Source organism: Electrophorus electricus, chromosome 14 (genome assembly GCF_013358815.1).
Source record: "Electrophorus electricus isolate fEleEle1 chromosome 14, fEleEle1.pri, whole genome shotgun sequence".
Classification (NCBI taxonomy): domain Eukaryota; kingdom Metazoa; phylum Chordata; class Actinopteri; order Gymnotiformes; family Gymnotidae; genus Electrophorus; species Electrophorus electricus.
The window spans coordinates 1,810,339-1,835,816 of record NC_049548.1 but is presented as its reverse complement, the minus strand read 5'-3'; the positions used below and the strand labels follow the sequence as shown (position 1 = coordinate 1,835,816).

Below are 25,478 nucleotides of genomic sequence, written 5' to 3'. Positions count from 1 at the left end.
TGATATAGAGCTTATACTTATTTTGTACTTGTGTCTGCATTGGTTCCTGTATTTCGGCAGTATTCTAATTCAACTGTTACTTGAACCCTAACCTTTTGTGCTGGCTAGGATACATTAGTAGATGACAAAGCACTTTTGTAAGCCGTCTGCTAAATGACACTGTGGCAGTGCTGAGGTCATGATCCACAGGTACTGCAGCGATTCTGAATGAACAGTCAGGCCAAAGGAAGCGAGAAAGCAGAAGCTGTGGAGAAAACTCTTTCTTCAGATCAGAGGGACTCTCGTCTTCCCCTTGGTTATCTAGTTCTGCCCCAGTGAAGGCAACAAAAACCTTTCAGGCACTTGAAGCCCCTGGTTCGTGTCGTTTTTCTGAGAGATTCAACACAGCCCCTCACCTGGGGCGTCTTGCAGGGTTTTAAATTGAATCTATTATGCAAACCCTGTGTTTAACGTGCATATGGCACATCTCTGAGTGTCCTGTCAGCTTTAGCTCAAATCATTGCAAAGTATTTCCTCTTTTATTTATAGTCCACCTTTTCTGTTCTTTAGTAAGTCGGTCAAAGTTTCACTGTGCAAACATTTCTCTTAAGATTACAGGCATAAAAAAATTCAGCAGACAATACTACAACCTCTGCTGCAGCAACTGAACTTCCTTCAGATATCATTTTGTATTTATTCATTCACATTCTGGGTATAGCAATGAAAAATCAATGCAGTACATATGTGCTTCATATTATATATATATCATGTGATAGTTTAGACACCCCCCCTTTCCCAAACCATTTTCCTCTGCCTTTGAGAGTACATTTATTAACATCAGATCCCTGAGATTCCATCCCTCCCCCTGCAGCGTGGAGCCAGAAATGAAAGGCCAGGCCATGTACTCCAAACCCGCGGTGGAGAGCAACCACGTGGGGACGAGTCCCGAGGAGGTGGAGGTGCTGCTGGCCGGGGGGAAGGGGGTGCGGCAGCCCTCGTTCCTGCGCGCCCTGCTGAAGGCCTTCGGCCCCTATTTCCTCATCGGCTCGGCCTTCAAGCTTCTGCAGGACCTCATCACCTTCATCAACCCACAGCTGCTGAGGTGAGTGGGGCCTCCGCAGTGCGGGGCCTCCGCAGTGCGGGGACGTCACACGGAGCTGCGGAGAGTCATCAAGAATTTAGCAGGTGGAAAGAGAGCACTGAAACGTAGGCTTGGTGTGGTTGCCTGGAATATGACAGGCGGTGGTATATGGTGTTTGAGTGGCCTTATCTCTGGGTTTTGGGGCATTTATGATTGGTTGTTGGCAGCTCTGTGGTGTTGCTGGGTTTCCTGCACTGCTGTTATCTACTTAAAAAGGCATTAGTTGCAAACCAGCCGGGCCTAATGAAGTGGCCCAGAAGAGACATGGGAAGAGAACAGATGTTGTTGTGCTGTTTACTCATGTAGAATCGTTTGTATTAATACAAAGCCTGTCTGCCACAGCATGGAACATGAAAGCTATCACGGCAGTAGCCATGACTTTGTCTCTTTTAACCTTGGCCTATAAAAAGGAATTGGACCTTATTCAAACAAACACACATTTGTGTGCCTGTATCAAGTACCTTTATCTTGTTTGCGCAGAATGTCTGAAGTGAATGTGGAACTGCGTATGGTAATTAAGTGGCGAGCGTGTGAACAGTCATATGTTGTGGTGCTGTTTTGCGTAGGGTGTAACATTTCCTAATAGTTTTTGCTTTGTCATGGGAGTAAGCCCCGAGTGAAAATTCAGATATTTGCAAAGCAAAAACCATATGCAAATTTCTGTTTACATAGCTGACTTTCTAATGTGTGCATGAAAATGTGGATGTCATATAGGTTTGAGATATCACATTTACCAGGCTTATGTCTGGTTAATTTATAACACTCTGGCATCTGCATGTAGACCAGCTGCTGGTTTAGTGCTAAGCTCTAGAGGACGACAGTGGCTGTGGAGAATTCCCAGACTCCTTTAACTCTGCTCTCCCTTCCTTTGCCACACCCTTCGTCACTTCCCGTCAGGATGCTGATCGAGTTCACCAAGGAGACGGGAATGCCGTCATGGTGGGGCTTCTCTCTGGCCTTCATGATGTTCGGCTGTGCCGTGCTCCAGACGCTCATCCTCCATCAGCATTTTCAGTACTGCTTCGTCACAGGCATGAGGCTGCGCAGCGCTATCATAGGGGCCATCTACAGGAAGGTATCAAACCGCCTCTCATGCAACACTACTGATATTTATCTCTGTTCGCTGAGGTCTGTAGCAGTATCACGCAGAGTCCCACTGTAACGTTTGCTGCCGCTGTGAATTGAATAGTACTCCATGTGTTCTATGCATAACAGCCCGAGGGTACACTGCAGTCCTGTGTATGGGTGTGACTTTCACCTGAATGCGTTCACATTCACAAGAATACATCACTTGTAAATGTTGTGACAGGTGTGTGGCGTGACGGGCCTTTTTCTCAAGACGTTTTGTTGTTTTTTTTTTGACTGTTTATACTGAACAACCAAGTCAGTCCACTCTAAAGCTCTAAAAGCTCAGGATACTCTGGCATGTGCAGTACCCAGCCGACATTAGCACTCCGGCTTTGATGAATGAGTGGGTAAAGAATAGGGGCCGTGCCGGATGTGGGCAAGGGCGCCAGCATGGATGTCTGACGCCGGTGGAGTGACTTATCACCCAGGCCACTGCTCTCTGATTCATACCTCATGTTTTCAAAAGGGAGGAAATACTGTAGTAGACTACAGGAGAGGTACTGCAGCTACCCACGGTGAGGTAAACATACTCAGGGCTCTATTCGAGGGAGGACAGACATACTGTTTAGTTTAGAACACTCACATAAAAAATGAATTTTGCATTACAGCTATGTGGTTGTGGTAATAGACCACATCTTTAGTAATAGATGCAGGCCATTTATATTTCAATTCTAACTACTGGGAAGCTTACAAAACCGTTTGTATACCTGAAGTTACACTTTCACATCTGTGTGAGCAAACTTTTAAAATGATGACAATTAAAACTTACATAGTGTCAAAAGAGTTACCCTTTAAGTCCTACAGGCACTTAGCGCAAATTAACAAAACTGTCATAGTTTGCAAAAGCAGTGGAGAAAAAGTGCAATATTTATTGAAAGTAAAAGTCTGGCGATTCACAAGTACTCCAGAATCCTGGGGAAATAATTTACCAGTTGCTTTTTAGGCAGAATGTACACGATCTGTTTCTTCCCACTGCTGCGCTTCTGTGCCATCTTGTCACTGACACCAGCGGCAAATGCTTTTCCTGTCCTTTACAGGACCTTGTATATATCTTGCAAAACCCCTGGTGCTACACTGTCATTCTTTAATGAGCTCACTTTACGCCTGACCAATCAAACAAGGCTGTTAGTGGCGTGTCATCGGCCTTCTGTGTTTGTGCAGTCGCTGGTCATCACCAACGAAGCGAAACGCTCCTCCACAGTGGGCGAGGTGGTCAATCTGATGTCCGTGGACGCGCAGCGCTTCATGGACCTCACCACCTTCCTCAACATGCTGTGGTCTGCGCCCCTGCAGATTATCCTTGCCCTCTACTTCCTCTGGCAGGTCTGTGCCCAACAACAACAAAAAAGCCCAACAACATTTTGATTGTTGTTTAATTTTGCAAGGGTGCACGGTCTGGTTTATGAGTTTTCCCCAAGGCACACATACATGAACGTCTGTGTAGTGTTGTAAGATCTGCGCAGTCACTGCTATATGGAGGTTATGAATGGTTTAAAGCGGTTTGTCACTACAAGTTTCGTTTTTGCGGAAATCTCTCATACAGAAGATTAATTGGCACACAGTGTAAACGAGTGGCTGATGCAGGTGTCGTATAGTGCAATAACAGAAGATATTTACCTAGACTCACTACTACTTTGCTGTCACAAAAGGTGAAATTAACTCTAGAAGAAGTCTAGAGGATGTCTAGAGGAAGCATGATGGGAAATGCCAACACTAGTGGCCATTATTCACTGTTTTTTCCACCACCTTGTAGACTCTGGGCCCCTCTGTTCTCGCTGGAGTGGCTGTTATGGTTCTGTTGATTCCCTTCAATGCTGTCATCGCCATGAAAACCAAAGCTTACCAGGTCTCCTTTCCTTTCAGCCTGTATGTTGAGAAAGAGAATGGTTGTAACTTGCTGACAGTAAACTATGTCATCTTGTAATTCTTTGTTTGTGTGATCTTTGTATGTTCATGCATTGAGAGACATGTTTTTACAGATTTTTTCAAAGGAGCTTTTTTTTTAAAAAAACATTCCTAGCTAGGAAGGGTAATTGGGTAAGGGCCAATGTTGCTGCACAGTAATGTGGGTGTGTGTGCGTGCGTGTGTGTACATGTCAAGCTGAACTGCTACTTGGAGTGTCCCTGGCCATGCAGGTGGAGCAGATGCAGCACAAAGACATGCGCATCAAACTGATGAACGAGATCCTGAATGGGATAAAGGTGCTGAAGCTGTATGCCTGGGAGGTCTCGTTCAGGGAGAAGGTCCTCCAGGTCCGCCAGAAGGAGCTTGCCGTTCTGCGCAAGGCCGCCTACCTGGGGTCCCTCTCCATCATGGCCTGGACCAGCGCTCCCTTCCTGGTGAGATGCCCTCCATCGCGTCCCGTCCCGTCACACCCTGAGCATCCCGAGCACGCGGACGGAGTTCTGCAGCGCACGCTGGGTTGCCGTTGTCAGTGATGGCGGCCGCGTGGTAATGGAATGATGTCATTAGCGGAGGTGGTAAGGTGGCGGTAAAGAGAGGTCTAATGGTGGCTCCTCATGGTGTGTTCACGCAGGTCGCCTTAACAACGTTTGCCGTGTACGTGAGTGTGGATGAAAACAACGTCTTGGACGCAGAGAAGGCCTTCGTTTCACTGTCTCTGTTCAACATCTTACGATTCCCCCTGAATATGCTTCCGCAGGTCATTACCAGCCTTGTTCAAGTGGGTGTCCTTTTCCCCTCACTGCTTGTAGATGCGCTGGATGAGAGTTTAATGCAACGTGCTGTTTTTCTTATGCGAGCTCTAAACTTCAGTGCAAATACGATTGTCATTATTTATCTGCATACTTGTTTAGTTCATCCTGTATGTTATGGTTCAGTCCAGGAGAGAGTGTTCTGTGGGCTGCATGGTCCGAGACTTTCCTAAACGTTCCATTCTTTTCCTACTCATCTCACGCCTGGCACACAGGCTAACGTGTCACTCAAACGCATCCAGACCTTCCTGACTCACGATGAGCTGGATCCAGGCAACGTTGACCGGAAGCCTGTGGCCTCAGGTGAAGTGGGAAGGCTGTGTTACTGAACTGGCTCAGACACACAGACACACAGACACACAGACATACAGACACACAGACATACAGACACACAGACACACAGACATACAGTGGATAAGACACACAGACACACAGACACACAGACATACAGTGGATAAGACACACAGTCATACAGACACACAGACACACAGACATACAGACACACAGACACACAGACACACAGACATACAGTGGATAAGACACACAGACACACAGACACACAGACATACAGACACACAGACACACAGACATACAGACACACAGACACACAGACATACAGTGGATAAGACACACAGACATACAGTGGATAAGACACACAGACACACAGACACACAGACATACAGTGGATAAGACACACAGACATACAGACACACAGACACACAGACACACAGACATACAGACACACAGACATACCTCTGTACATACATACAGTGACTAAGACACACAGACATACAGACACACAGACACACAGACATACAGACACACAGACATACAGACACACAGACACACCTCTGTACATACATACAGTGACTAAGACACACAGACATACAGACACACAGACACACAGACATACAGTGACTAAGACACACAGACACACAGACACACAGACATACAGACACACAGACATACAGACACACAGACATACAGACACACAGACATACCTCTGTACATACATACAGTGACTAAGACACACAAAACAGGTTTTAGTACGTCGTCTGCTAGTGTTAATCTGCTGTGTCATGGCCACTCCTGTAATTTTTTATTTTTTGATAGACAGCAGTGATGTTGTGACATCAGTGTGGTGGTGAGTCACTAATAGGACTTCTACTTACACTTCCAGATTTCGCTGTAACAGTTGTGAATGGGAAATTCTCGTGGGCCAAGAAAGATCGGCCTGCTCTTCACAAGTGAGGATGTTCACACTCCAACTAAACTAATAACAAAAAATCATACAAATGATTTTCTGAATTATCATTTTTGATGATTTTTATGATGGCAATATGTATTTTACATTTGTAATTAATGATATATAAAATGATCAAAGGTTTATGATTAAGTACAACTTGCTGTTATTCATTACATCAGAGAGGTTTACTGAAGCACTACAAAATGCATGGTGCAATAGACAAGAACAGCAGAAGTAATATGAAGAACATTAAAGCTGTAAAATGATCTGCTATTATCTACTTATCTGAGCATTAAATAGCACTAAATAACAAACATTTCTAATACATAATGAAATACTGTCACTGTAAAGCATAAATACAAACAAACATTATGATTTAAACGTCGTTGGATGGGGTTGGTTTCCAAAAGGGGGTGCATAACTGAAATTGTGTGAGATCACTTGGACCTTTACTGCCCTGATAAATATCTCCACGTTTATATGAAAGTTATATATGAAGCATACTCCTAGTGTGGAAAGTGTATATGAAGGTCCTAATGGCCTACCCCTTTGTCCACAGCATTAATGCCATGGTGCCCCAGGGCTCTCTGCTAGCCGTGGTCGGCCACGTGGGCTGTGGGAAGTCCTCGCTTGTGTCGGCTCTGCTGGGGGAGATGGAGAACCTGGAAGGGGAGATCTCTGTAAGAGTGAGTGACCCCTGATCCAAACACCCGGTAACCATGACGAGCCAGCCTTAACGCGCGGCGCCTGGCGTTAACGTGCACTCTGCGTTTGTTTCTCTTGTGTTAGGGCTCTGTGGCTTATGTGCCACAGCAGGCATGGATCCAGAATGCCACGCTGAGAGACAACATCCTGTTTGGCAAGCCCTACGTGGAGCAGAAGTACCGTTGCGTGTTGAACGCCTGTGCCCTGACCCCTGACCTGGACGTGCTTCCTGGAGGTGACCAAACGGAGATAGGAGAGAAGGTGCCGAGTCTTAGACGCCGACTGCATAAATGCTGCAGCTTGTTCTTGCTGTGTCTTTGCCACTGCTTATTACACAAGTGTCTTGTTTAGCCTTTATGAGTCCTTCATGCTCATTGGATGTGCTGCGAGTGGTGGGGGGGGTGACTCCGGGTGCTGTGTTTCTCCAGGGTATTAACCTGTCTGGAGGGCAGAGGCAGAGGGTGAGTCTTGCCAGGGCTCTGTACAGCGAGGCCGACATCTACCTCTTGGACGACCCGCTGTCCGCGGTGGACGCCCACGTCGCCAAGCACATCTTCGACAATGTCATTGGGCCAGAGGGAGCCCTCCGTGGGAAGGTAGCCATCAAGACAACGTTACAGCGCTGTTTGCTCCATTCGCAGCTGCATGTTAGGAAATCTCAAAGCGATGAAGCCTCAGAGTTGAGCACGAAAGGGGTGACACGTACTTGCTAGTGGTGCTCTGTGTATGTTGTCCTGTACTACAACATGTACAGTTCTGTCATCAACCTTCCAGTTTCCAAAGGGGGCTGCACAACGTCTCTGGTGATATCAGAGCTGTCTTCAGAACTAGATGAATATTTGTCCCGCATACCTGACACGTAGCTAACAGCACCTGTCAGACCTCTAAAAGCCCATCTAGCACTTTTACATTCATATCGGTTTGTGTATATACTTCACTTCCCAACACTGAAGTAACTTTGAAGACTGAGCGACACTCTAATCACTCTTTAGACACTCTGGTGTGTTAATTGTCACTGCGTGTGTGTGTGTGTGTGTGTTTTGTGGTGCAGACACGGATCTTGGTGACCCATGGCATCAGTTTCCTGCCCCAGGTGGATAACATCTTGGTTTTGGTGGAGGGCACGGTGTCTGAGATGGGCTCTTATCAGGACTTACTCAAGCAGAATGGGGCGTTTGCTGAGTTTCTGAGGAATTACTCTCTGGAGGACATCATTGAGGATGATGACGTGATGGGTATGTGTCACAACACACAACAATGGGGAAAGAACAAGTCAGTGAACACCGTTCCCAGTCAGGGCCGGTTTAGGCATCATATGGCATCTGGTTTTTACACTTTTTGTCCTTGTGTTTTTGTCCAGAGGTGCTGCTGGATGAAGAAGAGTCTTTTCCCGATGATGCTCTCAGCAACCACACCGACATGGTGGACAACGAGCCCGCAGTCAATGAAGCTCGGAGACAATTTATGAGGTAGATGCAGTTTACTCTTGGTAATATTTTTGCGTCCTTAGACATCATTTCTTTTGCGTTTGAGCTTTAAGCCATTTCATCTTCCTCAAAGCTGCAGAATCAGTTTGCATGCCCTGTGACCCCTGTGGAACTCTTTTATTACGTTCCTGTAGCTCCTCACCACTACACACAGACTTCTGTGCTAAATGTGCTAAACGGCTGCTTCCAGTACTGACCACAGTCTCAGAGCACATCGCAGTGGTTCTGTATTCCCGCTTTAAGTTCGATATTCCCTCTCTTAGGCAGATTAGTGTCATGTCCAACGATGCGGAGAATCCCAAGGCCATGTCAGTCCGCAGGCGGCGCTGCAGCGAGAGGAGGCATGGGGAGCTGGTGCAGGAGAAGAAGAAGGTCCAAGTGGAAAAGCTCATCCAGGCAGAGACTGCAGAGACTGGCCGGGTGAGCTGCTGGCCACTGTCCCCATGTGGTTACAACTCCAAGAGGGCTGGGTTTAAACCAGCCCTCTGGTTCGTATTTTGAGACTGTTGGAAGTCTCAAAATAGGAAATGTGGATGTGGAATGTGGATGTGGAAGTGCACATTTGCACTGGAAGTGGAATGAAGTGCTTTAGTTCAGTTTAGTTCTTCTCTGCTAAAGATGATTTCAGCTGTGATTGTTGTCTTGGATGCTGATGTCTTGCAGGCAGATTTTTTTCAATGCAAGTTTGTTTATACAGCACATTTCATATACAATTAGATTAAGTTTGAAAAAAGAAAAATATAAAGTCAACTGCTATAAATAGAACAGAATTGAAACATAATTACAAATAATAAAATAATGAAATTAATTAAACATACTATAGAATCAAGAAGAACCACTTTAAAGATCAATCAAAATGCTATCCTAAAGTAAAATAAAGTGCTAGTTCTTTTGGCAGTTGGTTCCAGTTGGTGTTATAAAACCTGGACAACCCTTTGAATTCTGGACTTGACTGTCTGCCCCTTAGCTATGGAAAATTCAGAGGTCTTCTGGACCTAATCTATTCAGTAATTCATAGACTAGTAGTAGCACGTGTGTGTGTGGGGGGGGGCTACTTTAGACTAGTAGCATATATATTCTATAACTAACAGGGAACCAGCATAGAGAGTTTAGAACTGTACTAATGTCCTCTGCTCTGTGCTTTACCCTTTTCAACCATGCTAAGATCCATTGACACCATACCTGCTCCCCTGCTGCCTTTTTGTAGGTGAAGTTCTCAGTTTACTGGGACTATGCAAAAGCGGTTGGGCCTCTGCTGTCCCTGTTCATCTGCTTCCTGTACGCTGGACAGAGCGCAGCTGCTATCGGTGCCAACATCTGGCTCAGCCAGTGGACCAATGATGCAGATGACAGCGCCAGGCAGGAGAACGTACACATGAGGGTGGGGGTGTATGCTGCACTGGGCATTTCACAAGGTATGGCACAGGTCGAAGTTCTCAAAGGCTCCAAACTCCACCAGTCTCCCAAGTCTGCCCTTCACTCCTAAGTTCATATTTCTGGACAGGAATGGCAGAATTGGGAGACACTATGCTACATGGCTAATGGAACATCATTAGGGTGGATTAGACTGACATTAGATAGAGCAAGCTGGCCACAGCTGTGAGCACCAACGCTTGACACACACACTTGACACGCACGCTTGACTGCCATTTCTTGAACACTGTGAGAACAGCAGTATATTTTTAATTTATTGCTTCGTTTGTGGTGTGTAACCCATGCAGATCATTTCAGTGCATTTGTTGTTATTTCCTCATTTCCTCATCCTCCCCAACCCCAGCAGATCTACGTATTGTAGTGACTCTCCTGCGTAGTGTAGTGACTCTCGTGCATAGCGTAGTGACTCTCCTGCGTCGTGTAGTGACTCTCCTCTGCTCTCTCTCTCCATGCCAGGAACCATGGTCATGTTCTCATCCTTTACTCTTGCCTTGGGGAAAATCCAGGCTGCCCGGAAGCTGCACCAGGGCCTGCTGGATAACAAATTCCACACCCCGCAGGCTTTCTTTGACACCACTCCCATAGGGCGCATCATCAACCGCTTCTCCAAGGACATCTATGTGATCGATGAGGCTCTGCCGTCCACTGTCCTCATGTTCCTTGGCACCGTTTTTGCCTCCCTGGCCACCATGATCGTTATTATTTCCAGCACTCCGATCTTTTCTGTGGTTGTTGGACCGCTGGCTCTGATTTACTTCTTTGTGCAGGTATTGTGGGTTTTCCTTTTTGTGAAGTGCCAAAGTCGCGCGTGGGAGTTTCAATAATGGATTCATTTCTCTCCCCCTTTGGAGGTCAGAGCATCTGTGCTTCATGCTGCAGGCCGCAGTGCAGAAGTGGGCGTGATTTCTCGATCTGAGTGTTTCCGTTCTCCTGCTCGGGTGTTCACTCTCAGTCTCTCTCTGTCACTCTCACTCACTCTCTCCTTCCCTCTGGTGTCTGTTTGTTTTCTGCCTTCCCTAACGAGTATTCATTTCCTCTCCCTCCACCAGCAGTCTGTACTTCCTGCTCTGTTTGCTTTCAAGTTCACACACACACACACACACACACCCCCGTACCCCCCCCCCCCCCCTCTCTCTCTCTCACACACACACACACACACACAACTGATTTTAATACCTGATCTTAGCTGTAGGCTTTGTGCATACAGAGCCAGAGCTTCACTATTAGGATGGGACAAGTATCTGGTATGTTACTGACCACTGGTGGTGATAATTAGGCATTACTTCATATAAGTTTTTCATCAGCACTGAATAAATATAGAGTATTAATTAATTTCATAGCATATACTGATGGGGTTTTCTAGCCCTTTTGCCTTCTGGTTGGAGCTTGCCAATCTTTGGGGACATATAACTGTACAACAGAGTAGACTGCAGATAATGAATCTCTCTGATCTGAACAGGTGCACGAAATATGGCTGCATTAGAAAATCAATCAATTCATTCCTCTTTTTCAGTCTCATTTTGGAGGAAGTCTCCAGCAAAACATATTCTCATTTAAAATATTGTATTCCGGATGTGATTAGTATGGCTGGGGTAAACCAAAAGGTCTCTTGGTCCCAACCTAAGTACTTAGTTTTGTAGCACTGATGTGGACTCTTCATAAACAGGGAGTTTTGCTGAACTGCCAGGTGATGTCACCGACCCTGTGTGTGTAAAGGGTGCGACGACCTCTGGGTGCTGATTACAGTGTCTCTGTGTCTGCCGGTATTTCAGCCATCGCTTCCAGACATAACTGAGCGAGCACACGAGTGCAAGGAACAGCTGATTAACGATCCTCTTCTCTGTTGTCTTTGGCTGTGCTGCCTCCCTCTCCCTCTCACACAGGTGCGCTGATACTTGCCAACTCTTTGTTGTGCCGGGCCTACAGCATGCTGAAGGCTGCCCACGCCACCCACCTCAACATGCTCCATGCCATTCTGAGGGCCCCGCAGGCCTTTTTCGAGGCCACGCCCTCAGGGCGGGTCTTGAACCGCTTCAGCAAAGATGTGGACACTATAGACTCTCTGATTCCAGACAATATTGATATCTGGATGCGCACGTTCTGGTACACAGTCAATGTGCTGCTCATATGCTCCGCCCTCACCCCCATGTTCCTCTTAGTCATAGTGCCATTAATGACGTTCTATTGGTGGGTCCAGGTAAATAGGAATAAGTCTGCTAACTCATTAATACAGCATGCTATCGTTTGTGTGTGATGTGTTGTTTGTAGTTCTACACTCCAGCAATAGGTGGTCTGGTCAGTCGGTTTGGGGCTCTCAGGGTGTCCAGGCTAGGGCTCATGAGTGAAACTGCACTTCCTAGATTCTTCTAGTTTTTTTACATTTTTTTTTACATTTTTTTTATCCAAGCTGTAATTGCCAAGGTTTGCAGCCAGGGATGGGTGGAATACTTTTAAAAATATTGGCTAGATATTCTGAATACATGTACATGTATTCAGTTTTCCATTAACATTTACAAAAAGAGCAACTCAGAATTTATTTAAAATACATTTTTAAAGTCCTTTAACTATTCTTCATTGTTACTGGTTGATACTTTTCTTTATATAATGCCTCTAGGGTGGCAAGTTTGCTTAGATCAGGTTTTCAAAGTTTTGGCACTGTTTACCACCTCAGAAAATATTTGACTCTACAAGCACCGCCATTACAAGTTATTTAATTTTAAAAAATTAAAAATTTCAGAGATTTCTACACACACCACTAGAGGGAGCACGCATTCCGGAGTCTGCGGACCAGTGGGTTAGATAACAAAGTTAGGTTAACATTACGCTACAATATAATAACGTGCTAGCTTGATAAACCATATAGTAGTGTGAGAACCAGTGATCTACACTAACGTTATCCAGCTAAGTAATGACCATTGCTAGTTAGATTTTAGGTGAGTAAAGATATTCAAAATTGTAGTAAAGTACAGAGTTTCTACAGAAACAGTTTCAGACAGGTCCTTCATCAGCTGTGCAAGCAAAGTGAGAAGCTCTCTCTCTCTCTCTCTCTTTACACACACACACACACACACACACACACACACACACACACACACACACACACACACACACATATATATATATATATATATATATATATATATATATATATATATATATATATATATATATATATATATATGAGAAAATATTTTCCAAATATATTTTTCCAAATATTTTCTGATGTGGTACGCAGTGTAAAAAGATTGAGAACCACTGGCACTTAAAAATTGTTCAAAATGACTGAATACGGATACTCAAAGTCCCAGGAAGCACATTTTAAAATACATGTATGACACTAAAACATGGTGTTATGTTAAACCAGCCTTTCTCAACTAGTGGGCCACACCACCCTGTATAACAAAAATATTCTCACATGGCTATAATTTACATTTCAGACATTTATCTGACTTACAGTCATGACTGAATACAATTCAAGCAGTTGAGGGTTAAGTGGCTATTTGGTGCTGGTGGGATTGAACTGGCAACCTTCTGAGTATAACTTGAGTATCTTAGTGTTAACCACTGCCATGTGGGCCACAACACCATCATGAAAACTGCCTCATACATCATTAATGTCGCATCTCTTGCCCGATGTCACAATGTCAGTGCAGGGTCAGCATCTGACTGCTCCAGTGCTTTTTTTCATTACCATGCAATCCATTATGAGAGTTGCACAAAGCACGCAAAGCAGCATAGAACTGTTTTGGAAAAGAAAGGCTTCAGAATCAGATAATTCTGAATCGGATCCCTCAACCTCATCATCCAGTAGTAGCTCTGTAGTGAGGGTACAGGCCAGCTGCAACTGTTATGGTTTCATCTTTACTGGAAATCCATCAGGTCCTCTCCCAATGTGCCTGCTTTGAGGTATGAAATTGTCAAACCAAGCAATGGGATTGAGCAAACCTAAAAGACACCTGACAACAAATCATCCATCACTAGCCAGCAAGGGTGCAGAGTAATTTATTTGTTTGAAAAGTAAACACAACCCACAAGTGATGATGAAGTATTCATCAATGTTAGAGAAAGCACTGGAAGGTATCTGGTGACCAGCTAGTAGCTTGGCCAAAGCTAAGAAGACACATTCAATTGCCAAGACAGTTGCATTGCCAGCACGCACAGCAAACGTGAACAAAATGACAGAAGAAAGGGTCTGCTGTTATACAAAGAGGAATCAATGAGGCCTGCACATATTGATGATGTGGTTTGGGAAAATAAAATCAGATCTGACAGACATCAGCAGACATTTGCAGATGAGGTTGGGATCAGAGAGAATTTTGCAAACCAATGCCTAAGAAAATAACTCGTAAAGAGGCTTATCGTGTGACGACTGAGTGCGTTGAACAGGGGGATTAAGTTTGAAGAACTGTATAATATCTGCACTGATGGGGCAACTGCCATGATGCTTAGTGCCAAGGGTTTCATCAGCAGGGTCATGGCCTAAAACCCAAACGTGCGAACGTCACTGCTCCCTTACATGGAGGCATTAGCTGCAAAGGATGCTGCCAAAAGAACTTTCAAAGGTACTGGACAGAGCGGTAGACATTGTTAATCAAGGCCGTTAAAAACGTCTGTTTTTGATTTTATGTGAAAAAATGGGAGAGCAGAGCATCATAAATGGGAGCGCATCATAGTTTGTTGCTACACACAGCTGGGCCAAGATGGTGCCACTCGCGTACTTGACCATCTCGAACTGAAAAACAAGACAACGAAGAACATCACACCTAGTCTGACAGAATTGCATGACTTCAGGAATAATCACATACCCTGGCTCATCTTTGTGGAACGTGGCAGACTTCAGATGTTTCCCTTGTGCAGTGAACATTCAACCAGCAGACCAGCATGTTCTGACCTTATCACTAAACATCTGAACATTTTTTATGAGAGATTTGGTTCTTTTTCATCATGGGGATTTTGCAGACAGGAGAGACTGGTGGCGATAAGGGAAAATTGTACCCAGTGGTTTCATGTGGCACTGATTCTGCTGCCTTGCTCCTATTTGAGCAAACTGAGTTTGTCAAGCCTAATTTACATCAAGAATAAATCCAGGAGTTGGTTGATAGTAAGTCACGTTTAACACCCCCGCCCCATGGTGTGTGTGTGTGTGTGTGTTGGTGTTGTGTGTATGTGCATGCATTATCCATCAGACGGATGCAGAGCATATGTTTTTAATACATTTCAGACTGGAGGTTTTGTATACTTTTAATGTGTGCTGAGGCTGAAATAAAGTTGAGAAATGCTTTATTAAGCATTCAGCAAAATTAAAAAAACATCTGAAATAATGTCAAAACACTGCTGAACTATTCAGCAAATAGGTTATCAGTCTTAGCTGAGGAAGGTGCAGGCTAGTCAAGCAGTGCTGAATGTAATGACGCAAGCAAGGAAATTGGAATTATACAGCCATACATGTACAAACCTGTTCATAAGAATTTTTCAAATAATTCCTCATTCTTTCAGAGAGAAATTCTGGAAAAATAATTTTTTATTTACTGGACTTTGAAACAGTATTTGTAGGACTCACGTTGTACATTTACACGGTGCATCCTGAAGAGCAAGAAAAATCACAGGTTTATGTTCCGTGTGTCTTTAATTTTTGTATGTTATAGACCTTCCTCTCATACCTGTATTCCATGACATCCCAACCATGGTTGCAACCTTGTGAACCCTGAAAGGTTTATATTTCTTTTTTTGTTGTTGTTACCCAAGTCTGAAGATATTGGTATCTGTACTGATTTCCTCTGATACTAAGTATGCATGAGGATACAAATTTTATAGTTGGATCTGCATAAATAACCATTTGTAGGCATCATTGTACTTCAAGTCTGTAGGCATAGAGGATAATTAATTTATGTGCATTTTCAGGTTTGATGTGTTTTGTTCTCCCTGATTTCATTGCATCAGCTGTCTTTACATGGTTCCTTTCTTAACCCCAGCCTTTAGCTGCTGTTCTTACTAATCTCATTTTTGGAAACATGCAGTAGTTGAAATGGGCTTTTCCTTCTACCTGGCATTTAGCTTGCATAAACAGCAGTGTTTTAGCCGTGAGGGATATTTGTGAGCAAAATGATCTGATACTTTGAATCAGTAGTGAACATCTTGGGTGTTTGGTAATTCCCACTTTGCTGATTCAGATTTTAAACCAATTGATTATTCCACACATAAATTACTACATTTTCGATGCTAAATGATAGCATGTGGCTAATGGAGTAGGCAGCTGGCATTTGAAGATGGTCTTTACCCCTTTGAGTAAGTGTTTCAAAAAAGATTGAAGTTAGAAAAAGAAATCATTAAAATATTTCCACATGTGCCTCTTTACCAAGCTCCTATAACCTGCAAACTCACACTAAATTCACTTCATCCAACATCCTTTATGCTTTTTCACCTGTACCTTTTGGACTGGCTTGAGCTTTGCATGTTGTTAAACTCGTCCTCTGTCCAGTCCATCCCCACCTTGGGCTTGATGATCTTTCCTTTAAGGACTTGCATGCATCCAACATTTAATTTCTGGCATATTTATATTATTACTTGTAGAACATTGTTGATTGTAATACTGCAAAGGGAATGCCAACATATTTTAGTGTCAAATGTCAAACCCTACATGCGACAGCATTGTGATATAATTTGATATATTTTCTTATATCCATAGATAATCTTGCCTTTTAATGTAAATAATATGGAAACCATATTGATCTCAAATGGTGAAAAATTCTGATGTCCAAATATCCAAATGGTGAAGAGTCTAGAAATTATCTGCAGTGATTATCGCACTGAATGATAGAAAGTCCAAATCACCAATTACACAAATATTCACTTAGAGGATTATGTATGCTTTGTTTGGAATATTTGGTACATTCATGCACAAAAATCTGCAGTTTGCAAAATGATGTTGAGACGGAGTCCAGTTTCCTGTGGCAGTCCAAGATTTTGCTTTTCAAAATTTTTTAAATGAGTTTGAGAAATGAGAAAACACACATTATTTACATTTTGGGATAAAATAGCCCTCTGAGGGACATGATAATATCAGACACTTTCAAAATTTCATGCTCATGTTTAATTTAACAGTTTTTACACTAAAGCCAAAAATTCCAAATGTGAGTTTAATCTAAATAATTGAGATTATGGTATTGATTTTTCTGTTTTTGGAGTCTTCACCACTGTACTGCGTACTCCATGTATCATGTCTACACTGTACATTTTTGTTCATGGCTGTTGCAGTTATTCTGGATGTTTGTCTCTCTCCCCTTGATTTTTTCTGTAGAGATTTTATGTAGCCACTTCAAGGCAGCTAAAGAGACTGGAATCGGTCAGTAGGTCCCCCATATACTCTCATTTTTCGGAGACCATCACTGGCACTAGCGTGATCCGCGCCTATGGCCGTAATGGTGACTTTGTACTGATGAGTGATATGAAGGTGGATGAGAACCAAAAGAGTTACTACCCTGGTATTGTTTCCAACAGGTAGGTCTGGCCTCACTCCTTCTGGGATGCATGATTGTATGCAGATGTTACGCTGCAACTCCCTCCAAATGCTCTCTTTAACTTGTGTTAAAGAGACCATTGTGTGAAAAGACACAGGAGTAATATCTTTGGCAAGGCTACCAGTGATCCTCATTTGACCCCCACCCCCATGCTCCACCCCCTCCACCCCTGATATGAGCAAGGGAGGCTGTTGGTTGTCATGCCTTTATGTGTTGACGTGTTGATGATTTGATTTGTCCAGGTGGCTGGGGGTCCGGATTGAGTTTATTGGAAACTGCGTAGTGCTTTTTGCTGGTCTGTTTGCCGTGCTCGGGAAGGAGAAGTTGAGTCCAGGCCTGGTGGGCCTCTCCGTGTCGTATGCCCTGCAGGTATATCACGCATCGTATTCACAATATTGTAATGCTGGCTGGTAACTGCATGTCGTGTGGGTGTCAGTTTGTGCATACAATATGATGAATGTATATATATATATATAAAGAGAGAGAGAGAGAGAGAGAGAGAGAGAGAGAGAGAGAGAGAGAGAGCGAGAGACAAAGTGAATGGCTACTTTATTAGAGACACCTGTCTATGAATGCATTAGACTTCCATCTACTAGTGCAATGCTTAGGTAAGCCCTACTGTCCAAATGTCCATCCACAAGTAGGACCAGTATGAGGGCAGTGGTAGCTCAGTGGTTAAGGTAATTGGATGTTTGGTAGTTCAAGCTCCACCACTGCCAAGTTGCCACTGTTGGGACCCTGAGCAAGGCTCAGTTTGTAAATTTGTAAATTGCTCAAATTGTAAGTCACTTTGGATAAAAGTGTCAGCTAAATGCAAAATGGCCTCAAGTTGTTTGCCACACATACTGACCCAAGCTGCAACAGAAATCTGGATTCTTGTGAGCAGGTGATGTTTCTCCACTGTTCAGTGATCCACTCTTTTACCCACTGGAGTTTTGCCTGTTTCCCTTAAACAGCAATGGAATTCGAACTGGTCGTCTGCAGTTATAGCACCACTGTTGTATTCAGCTTCATTGTGCTTGACTGGGCACTGCAGAATCAGAATGATTCTTGATACCCTCCTCTGACCCCTGTCATCGACGACTTGTTTACATCTACAGGATCTCCTTTTGATTAATGTTTTTCGGCGATCACATTATTCTCGGTATGCTCGGTATGCTCGGTAACACCACTGCACAAGAAAACCCCACAAGGTTGTAATTTGTTGAAATACTGGCCCCAGCTAGTCCACCATTGATGACAATGCCTCATTTCAGGTCACTCAGATTGCTCAACTTTCCCATTCTAATATGGATTCACACTGAAACTCATCTGCAGAAAATTTGTTCACCTGATTTTATGCTGCACTCTGAGCTCATGTATCTAATCTCCATACAGGGAAGTAGCAATCATGAAAGCCCAGGTGTTTCTAGTAAAGTGGCCATTCAATATTTCAATATGTATGTATGTATGTGTGTGTGTGTGGGGGGGGTGATATGTAGTAGCAAGCACATAGTGATCTAAAGCTTGTTCTATAACCATAAAGGTACAGTTATGTGCAAAAGAATAGCAGTCTAACATCACTAATGTATTTAATTATTGATTTTGGCAGAAAAGGTAATACAACATGGGAAAATATTCATGACTAGGTGTAGCGGAGTAATGGACAACCAACAGAATCAACAGTCTTGACATGCACACTGCTAATTGAGTGCAATTGATTCATTTAATGAAAGGGGTGTGTTCAAATTAATAGCAGTGTCGCATTCAATTAGTGAGTTCATTCATTCTATGAAGAAACAGGTGTCAATTATGGTCCTTATTTAAAGAAGGAGGGCAGCAAATGTTGTACCTGCTGCTCAGTGAGTAAAATGGGTTGTTCCAGACATTGTACCAAAGGAGAAAGAACTTTGATCAAGAAGTTGATTGGAGAGGGGAAAACATATAAAGTGCAGAAAATAATTGACTGCTCAGCTAAAATGATCTCAAATGCTTTAAAATGGCAAACAAAACTCATGGTAGGAAAAGAAAGACTACCATCCACGTAGATCATAGAATAACAAGAATGGCAAAGAAGCATCTAATGATCAGCTCCAGGGAAATCAAAGAAGATCTTCATTTACCTGTGAGTACTGCAACAATCAGAAGACACCTACTTGAAGCCAAACTATTTGCAAGAAGCCCTCGTAAAGTACCATTGCTGAAAAAAAGACATGTTGAAAAGGTTACAGTTTGCCAAAGAACACACTGACTGGCCTAAAGAGAAGTGGTGCAACATTCTATAGACAGATGAGAGCAAGATTGTTCTTATTGGGTCTAAAGGCCACAGACCCATAAACACTGAATTCAAGCCACAGTACACTGTGAAGACTGTAAAACATGGAGGTACAAGCATAATGGTTTGGGGATGTTTCTCATACTTTGGAGTCAGACCCATTTATTGCATACCAGGCACCATGGACCAGTTTGAATATATCAAAATACTGGAAGAGGTCATGTTGCCTTATGCTGAAGAAGAAATGCTCTTGAAATAGGTGTTTCAGCAGGACAACAACCCCAAACACACAAGCAAGCAGGCAACATCCTGGTTCAAGACCAACAAGATTGATTTTATGAAATGGCCAGCCCAATGCCCAGACCTCAATCCAATTGAGAATTTGTGGAGTGACATCAAAAATGCTGTTTTTGATGCTAAACCCAAGAATGCAGAAGAACTGTGGAATGTAGTCTAGTCAGCTTGGGCTGGAATATCTGTTCACAGGTGTCAGATGTTAGTTGACTCCATACCACACAGATGTAAAGCAGTTATCAGAAATAAAGGCTATACAACTAAATATCAGTTCAGTAATCAACAGAAAAGCAGTTTATACTGAAAGTTACAAATATTCGAGTTTGTAAATGAAAATGCTATTTTTTAACAGCCCATTATTCTTTTTTTTTCTTCATTTTCAGTTTAAAAACTGATATTTTGTTCATGCTTTCATTTGGAATTGAATGTGCAGTGCTCCCATTGTCTTTGTGTATATGGAAATAAATGCTATTATGAGGATTGAGCTTTTTCTCAGTTGTTTTAAACACGCTGCTATTATTTTGCACATAACTGTTTTTAATATAACATTCACATACATCTGTCAAGTTCTAGCCACCATGCATTTTAGAGAAATGCTTGACAGAGATATGCAAATACAAAGTCCTGCTTGTTGGCCTTGGTGACTAAAAGGTAAATGACTGACTTGTATTATCTCAAAATGACGGTTAATCACTGTTGAATTATTTTCGTATCTCATATGCCCTTGAACGTATAGCAAATCATGTCCACCTTCTGCATTCAATAGGTCACCATGTCCTTGAACTGGATGGTGAGAATGACCTCTGACCTTGAGAGCAACATAGTTGCTGTGGAGAGAGTGAAGGAGTACTCAGAGACTCCATCTGAGGTACAAGCACCAAACCAGCACAGTCCAATAAACATTGATATCAGACTGAAATAAATATAAGTACTTTCTTCCAAGAAATGTGATTTAGTGAAATGTAATGATTCAACGGAATATTTTAAATGCAGTATTTTTGTGGTCAGAGCTGATGCTATGCTGGTAAGGAATACCACATTCGTCGGAGCCAGTGATGAAATGAGATGTGTATGATAACTGTTTGCAGGCACCATGGGAAGTGGAGAACAAGAAGCCCCCTAACGAGTGGCCCCCTGAGGGCAACGTGGAGTTTGCAGACTACAGCGTGAGGTATCGTGAGGGACTGGAGCTGGTTCTGAGAAACATCTCCCTCAAGGTGAAAGGGGGAGAGAAGGTAAGAGAAGACATGGTAGTGACTGTGTTAGTCCCCCTTGCTGAGTGTCCCTTTGGCCTGTGGTGTGAAAGCCCCCAGCGTGCACACAGATGCAGAGATTCTGATGATAACCCGCCTTCTCCTCCAGATCGGCATCGTGGGTAGGACTGGGGCAGGCAAGTCGTCTATGACCCTGTGTCTGTTCCGTCTGCTGGAGGCAGCAAGTGGAGAGATCATCATTGACGGGGTGAAGATCGCTGAGATTGGCCTGCATGACCTCAGATCCAAACTCACCATCATCCCCCAGGTCCACTGCTCATGCATTGCCGTCCTCGCCTTTGCTAGGCAGTCTGCTTTAATTTAAGCTTCGTATTTATTGTTATATTAATATTTTTCCCATGTTGGGTTTACTGTGTTAACAAAAAAAAGCGTAAGAATCCTGTTAAATGCCATAAAGCTTTTCTTGGTTGTAAGTGGGTTTTGTTTTTTGTTTTTTTACGGAGCAGAGAAGGCCAAATTACCTTTAGGCTTTACAAAACAGCTTGAAATGTTCTTCAGTGTCTTATTACCTTGCTTCACTTCAAACACAACTGTGGCTAATTTGCTGTTAGCTCGCATCCAGATTGTTAACATTTTTGGTTGTTTTCTCCAGTAATTCCTGTTCTTAGCCATGACCCTAATTCGCTTTTCAACACTTCAAGTTTTTTTTCCCCTGCTAATTCATTAATTCCCCAACCACAAGGAAGTGGGATTTGGCCTCGTATGCCCTCTCCTAGCTGAGCTTAGTGAAGAAAAGCTTTAGGCAGCAACACCACCTACCACAGTTTACATACACTGCCTGGCCCAAAAAAAAAAAAAAGGTCACCACCTGGATTTAACTAAGCAAATAGGTAAGAGCCTCCCATTGGATAATTACTGTATGGGTGATTATGTTTCAGCTGGCAACAAGTTATTTAAGCCTAACGGATGCAGTGAGTAGCTTCTCATTTATTAAACAACCATGTTGAAAGACACATCCTGTGGTTGTGGAAAAGATGTTAATCTGTTTCAGAAGGGTCAAATTATTGGCATGCATCAAGCAGAGAAAACATCTAAGGATATTTCTGAAACTACTAAATTCAGATTAAGAACTGTCCAATGCATTATTAAAAAGTGGAAGGAAACATTATCTTCAAGGAAGGAATGTGGTCGGAAAAAAATCTTGAATGATCAGGTTTAGCGATCACTAAACGTGTGGTGAAATCAAATCGTAGAACAACAACAGTAGAACTCAGGGATATGTTTAATAGTGAAGTAAGAGCATTTCTACATGCACTATACAAAGGGAACTCAATTGGGACTTAACAGCTGTGTAGCCTTAAGAAAACCACTTGTCAGTGAGTCTAACCGGCAAAAATGGCTTCAGTTGGCTAGGGAGTATAAACATTGGGCTCTGGAGCAATGGAAGAAAGTCATGTGGTCTGATGAGTTCAGATGTACCCTGTTCAAGAGTGATGTGCACATCAGGGTAAGAAGAGAGGCGGCTGAAGTGATGCACCCATCACTCCTAGTGCATACCGTACAAGCCTGTGGGGGCAGTGCTATGATCTGGGGTTGCTGCAGTTGGTCAGGTCTAGGTTCAGCAATGTTATGTGCCCAAAGAATGAGGTCAGCTGACTACCTGAATATACTGAACGACCAGGTTATTCCATCAATGGATTTTTTCTTACTTGATGGCACGGGCATATTCCAAGATGACAATGCCAGGATTCATCGGGCTCAAATTGTGGAAGAGTGGTTCAGGGAGCATGAGACATCATTTTCACACTTGGACTGGCCACTACAGAGTCCAGACCTGAACCGCATTGAGAATCTTTGGGATGTGCTGGAGAAGACTTTGCAGAGTGATCTAAATCTCCCATCATTAATACAAGATCTTGTGGAAAAATGAATGCAACTCTGTCAGAAATAAATGTGAAAACAATGCCACAGCGAATGCATGCCGTAATCAAAGCTAAAGAAATATTAGAGTGTGTGACCTTTTTTTTGGCCAGGCAGTGTATTTCATAGTTTTAAAATACTGCAAGTGCACATATCATTACTATACCACACTGGGTTAGGGTTAGGATTATGGTTGGGTTAGAGTTAGGCTTGGGTTAGGGTTAGGATTATGGTTAGGGTTGACTGGGTTAGGGTTAGGATTAGGTTTGGCTGAAAACTCAAATTAGTCAGATTAAACCTAAAGACAAGGTAAAGAATATCATGTTTTGATGCTTCTATACTTATTATGTGTTTATAGGATTCATATTTTAGAGTAATGTCATATTTGGTGCTACATCTGCATAATCTGAACATTTTATCAGGTAATTTTAATGGTATAGTGTATATGACATACTCACCCTGCACACATAATGAGACTGTGTTGGATCTTCTGCTTGGGGGAAGTTCATAAAACCTATAAAATAAGAATCCAGTCAGAACAGTATATATAAATTTACCATAGGAAGAACAAAAAACATTAGTTACTGATCAGTAAGTAGCAGGGTAATGACCAGAACTGCAAACACTATCAAATATTGAACAATGTAGTGTGTAAAGGTAAAGGAATCTTCATCTGCTGTTTGCAGATTTCCGCTATTCATAGAAGGATATACTAACAATTCAAAAGAAAGAAAGAAAGAAAGCAAAGCGGATTAGGCATTGTTAGAAAGTACTAAGATACGCTTCTGGGGTTTACAAAAAACAACCAAAGTCACGGAAAGTCACAGCTGAGGGGAAAAGAAAACCTTTTAACACCTTATAGTAGACATAGACTAGTATAGTGGATCTTAGACTATTCAATGGCATTTAGTCCACTGAAGCCTGTATTTCACTTGCTGTTAGGAAGACTAAATCAGAACTCCAAAAATGAACAGCAAAGTATTAAAGCATCCTGATGTTCATTACTCCACCTTTAAACCAAACTGGAGTACACAGAAAAGCAGCCTGTATGCTGAGAGAGTACCCAAGGCTTATGGGATGCCATTGTCTTTTCTAGGAACCAGTCCTGTTCTCGGGAACATTGAGGATGAACCTCGACCCCTTCGAGAAATACAGTGACGATGACATTTGGAACGTTCTGAAACTGTCTCACCTGCACAAGTTTGTCAGTAACCAGCCTGCTAAACTTGATTTGGAATGCTCAGAAGGGGGTGAAAATCTAAGGTATTCCAAAAGAAACATGCAATAGGATTCCAACAGGCTATTCAATGTTTAGATAAGCCCTTGCGTTTTAGTAGTAGGTCATTTGTCATAAAGGTGTCATGTGTGAGCTCACAACCAACATTGTGTGGGTCTGTACAGTGTGGGACAGAGGCAGCTTGTCTGTCTAGCCAGAGCCCTGCTGAGGAAAAGCAGAATCCTCATTCTTGATGAAGCCACGGCAGCTATCGACCTGGAGACGGACGACCTCATACAGTCCACCATTCGCACGCAGTTTGAGGACTGCACGGTTTTCACCATAGCTCACAGACTCAACACCATCATGGACTACACAAGGTACACAAGGGCTAGTGTTTATTAACCACAGCTATGGAGGGGCCTTTTTAAAGAATCTTGACCTGCACATTTAAAACATTTAAAAATACTCAAAGAATGGTTTAATGTTTTAAATACATTTTGGCAGAGCTGTTTTACTAAGCAGAACAAATATCATTTGTTGCATTTTTAATACTGTTCCATAAATTTGATCATATTCATATTAATATCATATTTATAGGTAACATTCTTATTATTAATCTCATTCTGTTCACAGAGTTCTCGTGTTGGACAAGGGACAGATTGCAGAATTTGACACACCAACAAACTTAATCGCACAGAAAGGAATATTCTATGGTATGGTTAAGGATGCTGGGTTGGCGTGAACCTCCAACGCTGTATAAACTCAACAGTGCCTTCTTTAGTACAGTAATAGCCAGTGAATGTGTGTTTTTATGTTTTTGTGTTGTTGTTGTTGGGGGTTTTGGAACCTGTAGTTCTTTTTTGCATTACTGATTTTTTTTCTACATACTATATGCAGTGCCATTGTTGCCTGTATATTTTTTGTATTGTAATATTTAAGTTGGTTTTTGAGAATGTTCAACAGGAAAGATTACTGCAAAAATAAATATACATTTTTGCAAACCATATTTCTTATCTTAATTTTATTACCAAATTGAACAGATGATACTTGTATTGCTTAGTGGAGTTCATATTTTAGTAAAACAAGCTCTATCAATATGTCTATCAGCACTACAGAATTCTTGTAACGTATAAGTGAATTTTGTGACTAAAGGTATTTGCTTTAGAATAACATTCAAAATGGTATCCAGTATTTTGACGATGTTTTGGTTGTCAAATGTATCTTC

At 42.7% G+C, this 25,478-nt stretch overlaps 1 protein-coding gene across 5 annotated transcripts in view; it reads left to right on the top strand.

The window, feature by feature from the left end:
- The window catches only part of abcc3 (ATP-binding cassette, sub-family C (CFTR/MRP), member 3), a 38,117-nt gene extending 12,860 nt beyond the window's left edge, over window positions 1–25,257 (top strand). Inside the window, exons 8-31 of one of the 5 annotated variants that reach the window (XM_035533359.1) lie at window positions 851–1,081; window positions 2,018–2,195; window positions 3,410–3,571; window positions 4,002–4,094; window positions 4,385–4,588; window positions 4,786–4,932; window positions 5,179–5,266; window positions 6,144–6,210; window positions 6,769–6,895; window positions 6,999–7,175; window positions 7,343–7,510; window positions 7,966–8,149; window positions 8,275–8,383; window positions 8,665–8,821; window positions 9,609–9,816; window positions 11,719–12,032; window positions 17,133–17,332; window positions 17,595–17,721; window positions 20,667–20,768; window positions 20,989–21,135; window positions 21,263–21,421; window positions 24,131–24,297; window positions 24,436–24,630; window positions 24,887–25,257. In XM_035533359.1, coding sequence (XP_035389252.1) covers window positions 851–1,081; window positions 2,018–2,195; window positions 3,410–3,571; window positions 4,002–4,094; window positions 4,385–4,588; window positions 4,786–4,932; window positions 5,179–5,266; window positions 6,144–6,210; window positions 6,769–6,895; window positions 6,999–7,175; window positions 7,343–7,510; window positions 7,966–8,149; window positions 8,275–8,383; window positions 8,665–8,821; window positions 9,609–9,816; window positions 11,719–12,032; window positions 17,133–17,332; window positions 17,595–17,721; window positions 20,667–20,768; window positions 20,989–21,135; window positions 21,263–21,421; window positions 24,131–24,297; window positions 24,436–24,630; window positions 24,887–24,995 — 3,820 coding nt within the window. In that variant the 3' untranslated portion in view covers window positions 24,996–25,257. Of the gene's footprint in view, window positions 1–850; window positions 1,082–2,017; window positions 2,196–3,409; window positions 3,572–4,001; window positions 4,095–4,384; window positions 4,589–4,785; window positions 4,933–5,178; window positions 5,267–6,143; window positions 6,211–6,768; window positions 6,896–6,998; window positions 7,176–7,342; window positions 7,511–7,965; window positions 8,150–8,274; window positions 8,384–8,664; window positions 8,822–9,608; window positions 9,817–10,291; window positions 10,603–11,718; window positions 12,033–17,132; window positions 17,333–17,594; window positions 17,722–20,666; window positions 20,769–20,988; window positions 21,136–21,262; window positions 21,422–24,130; window positions 24,298–24,435; window positions 24,631–24,886 lie in introns of those variants that run through there. The other 4 variants (XM_035533361.1, XM_035533360.1, XM_035533362.1 and 1 more) reach the window with 4 other exon arrangements.
- The last annotated feature ends 221 nt before the right edge of the window (window positions 25,258–25,478 follow it).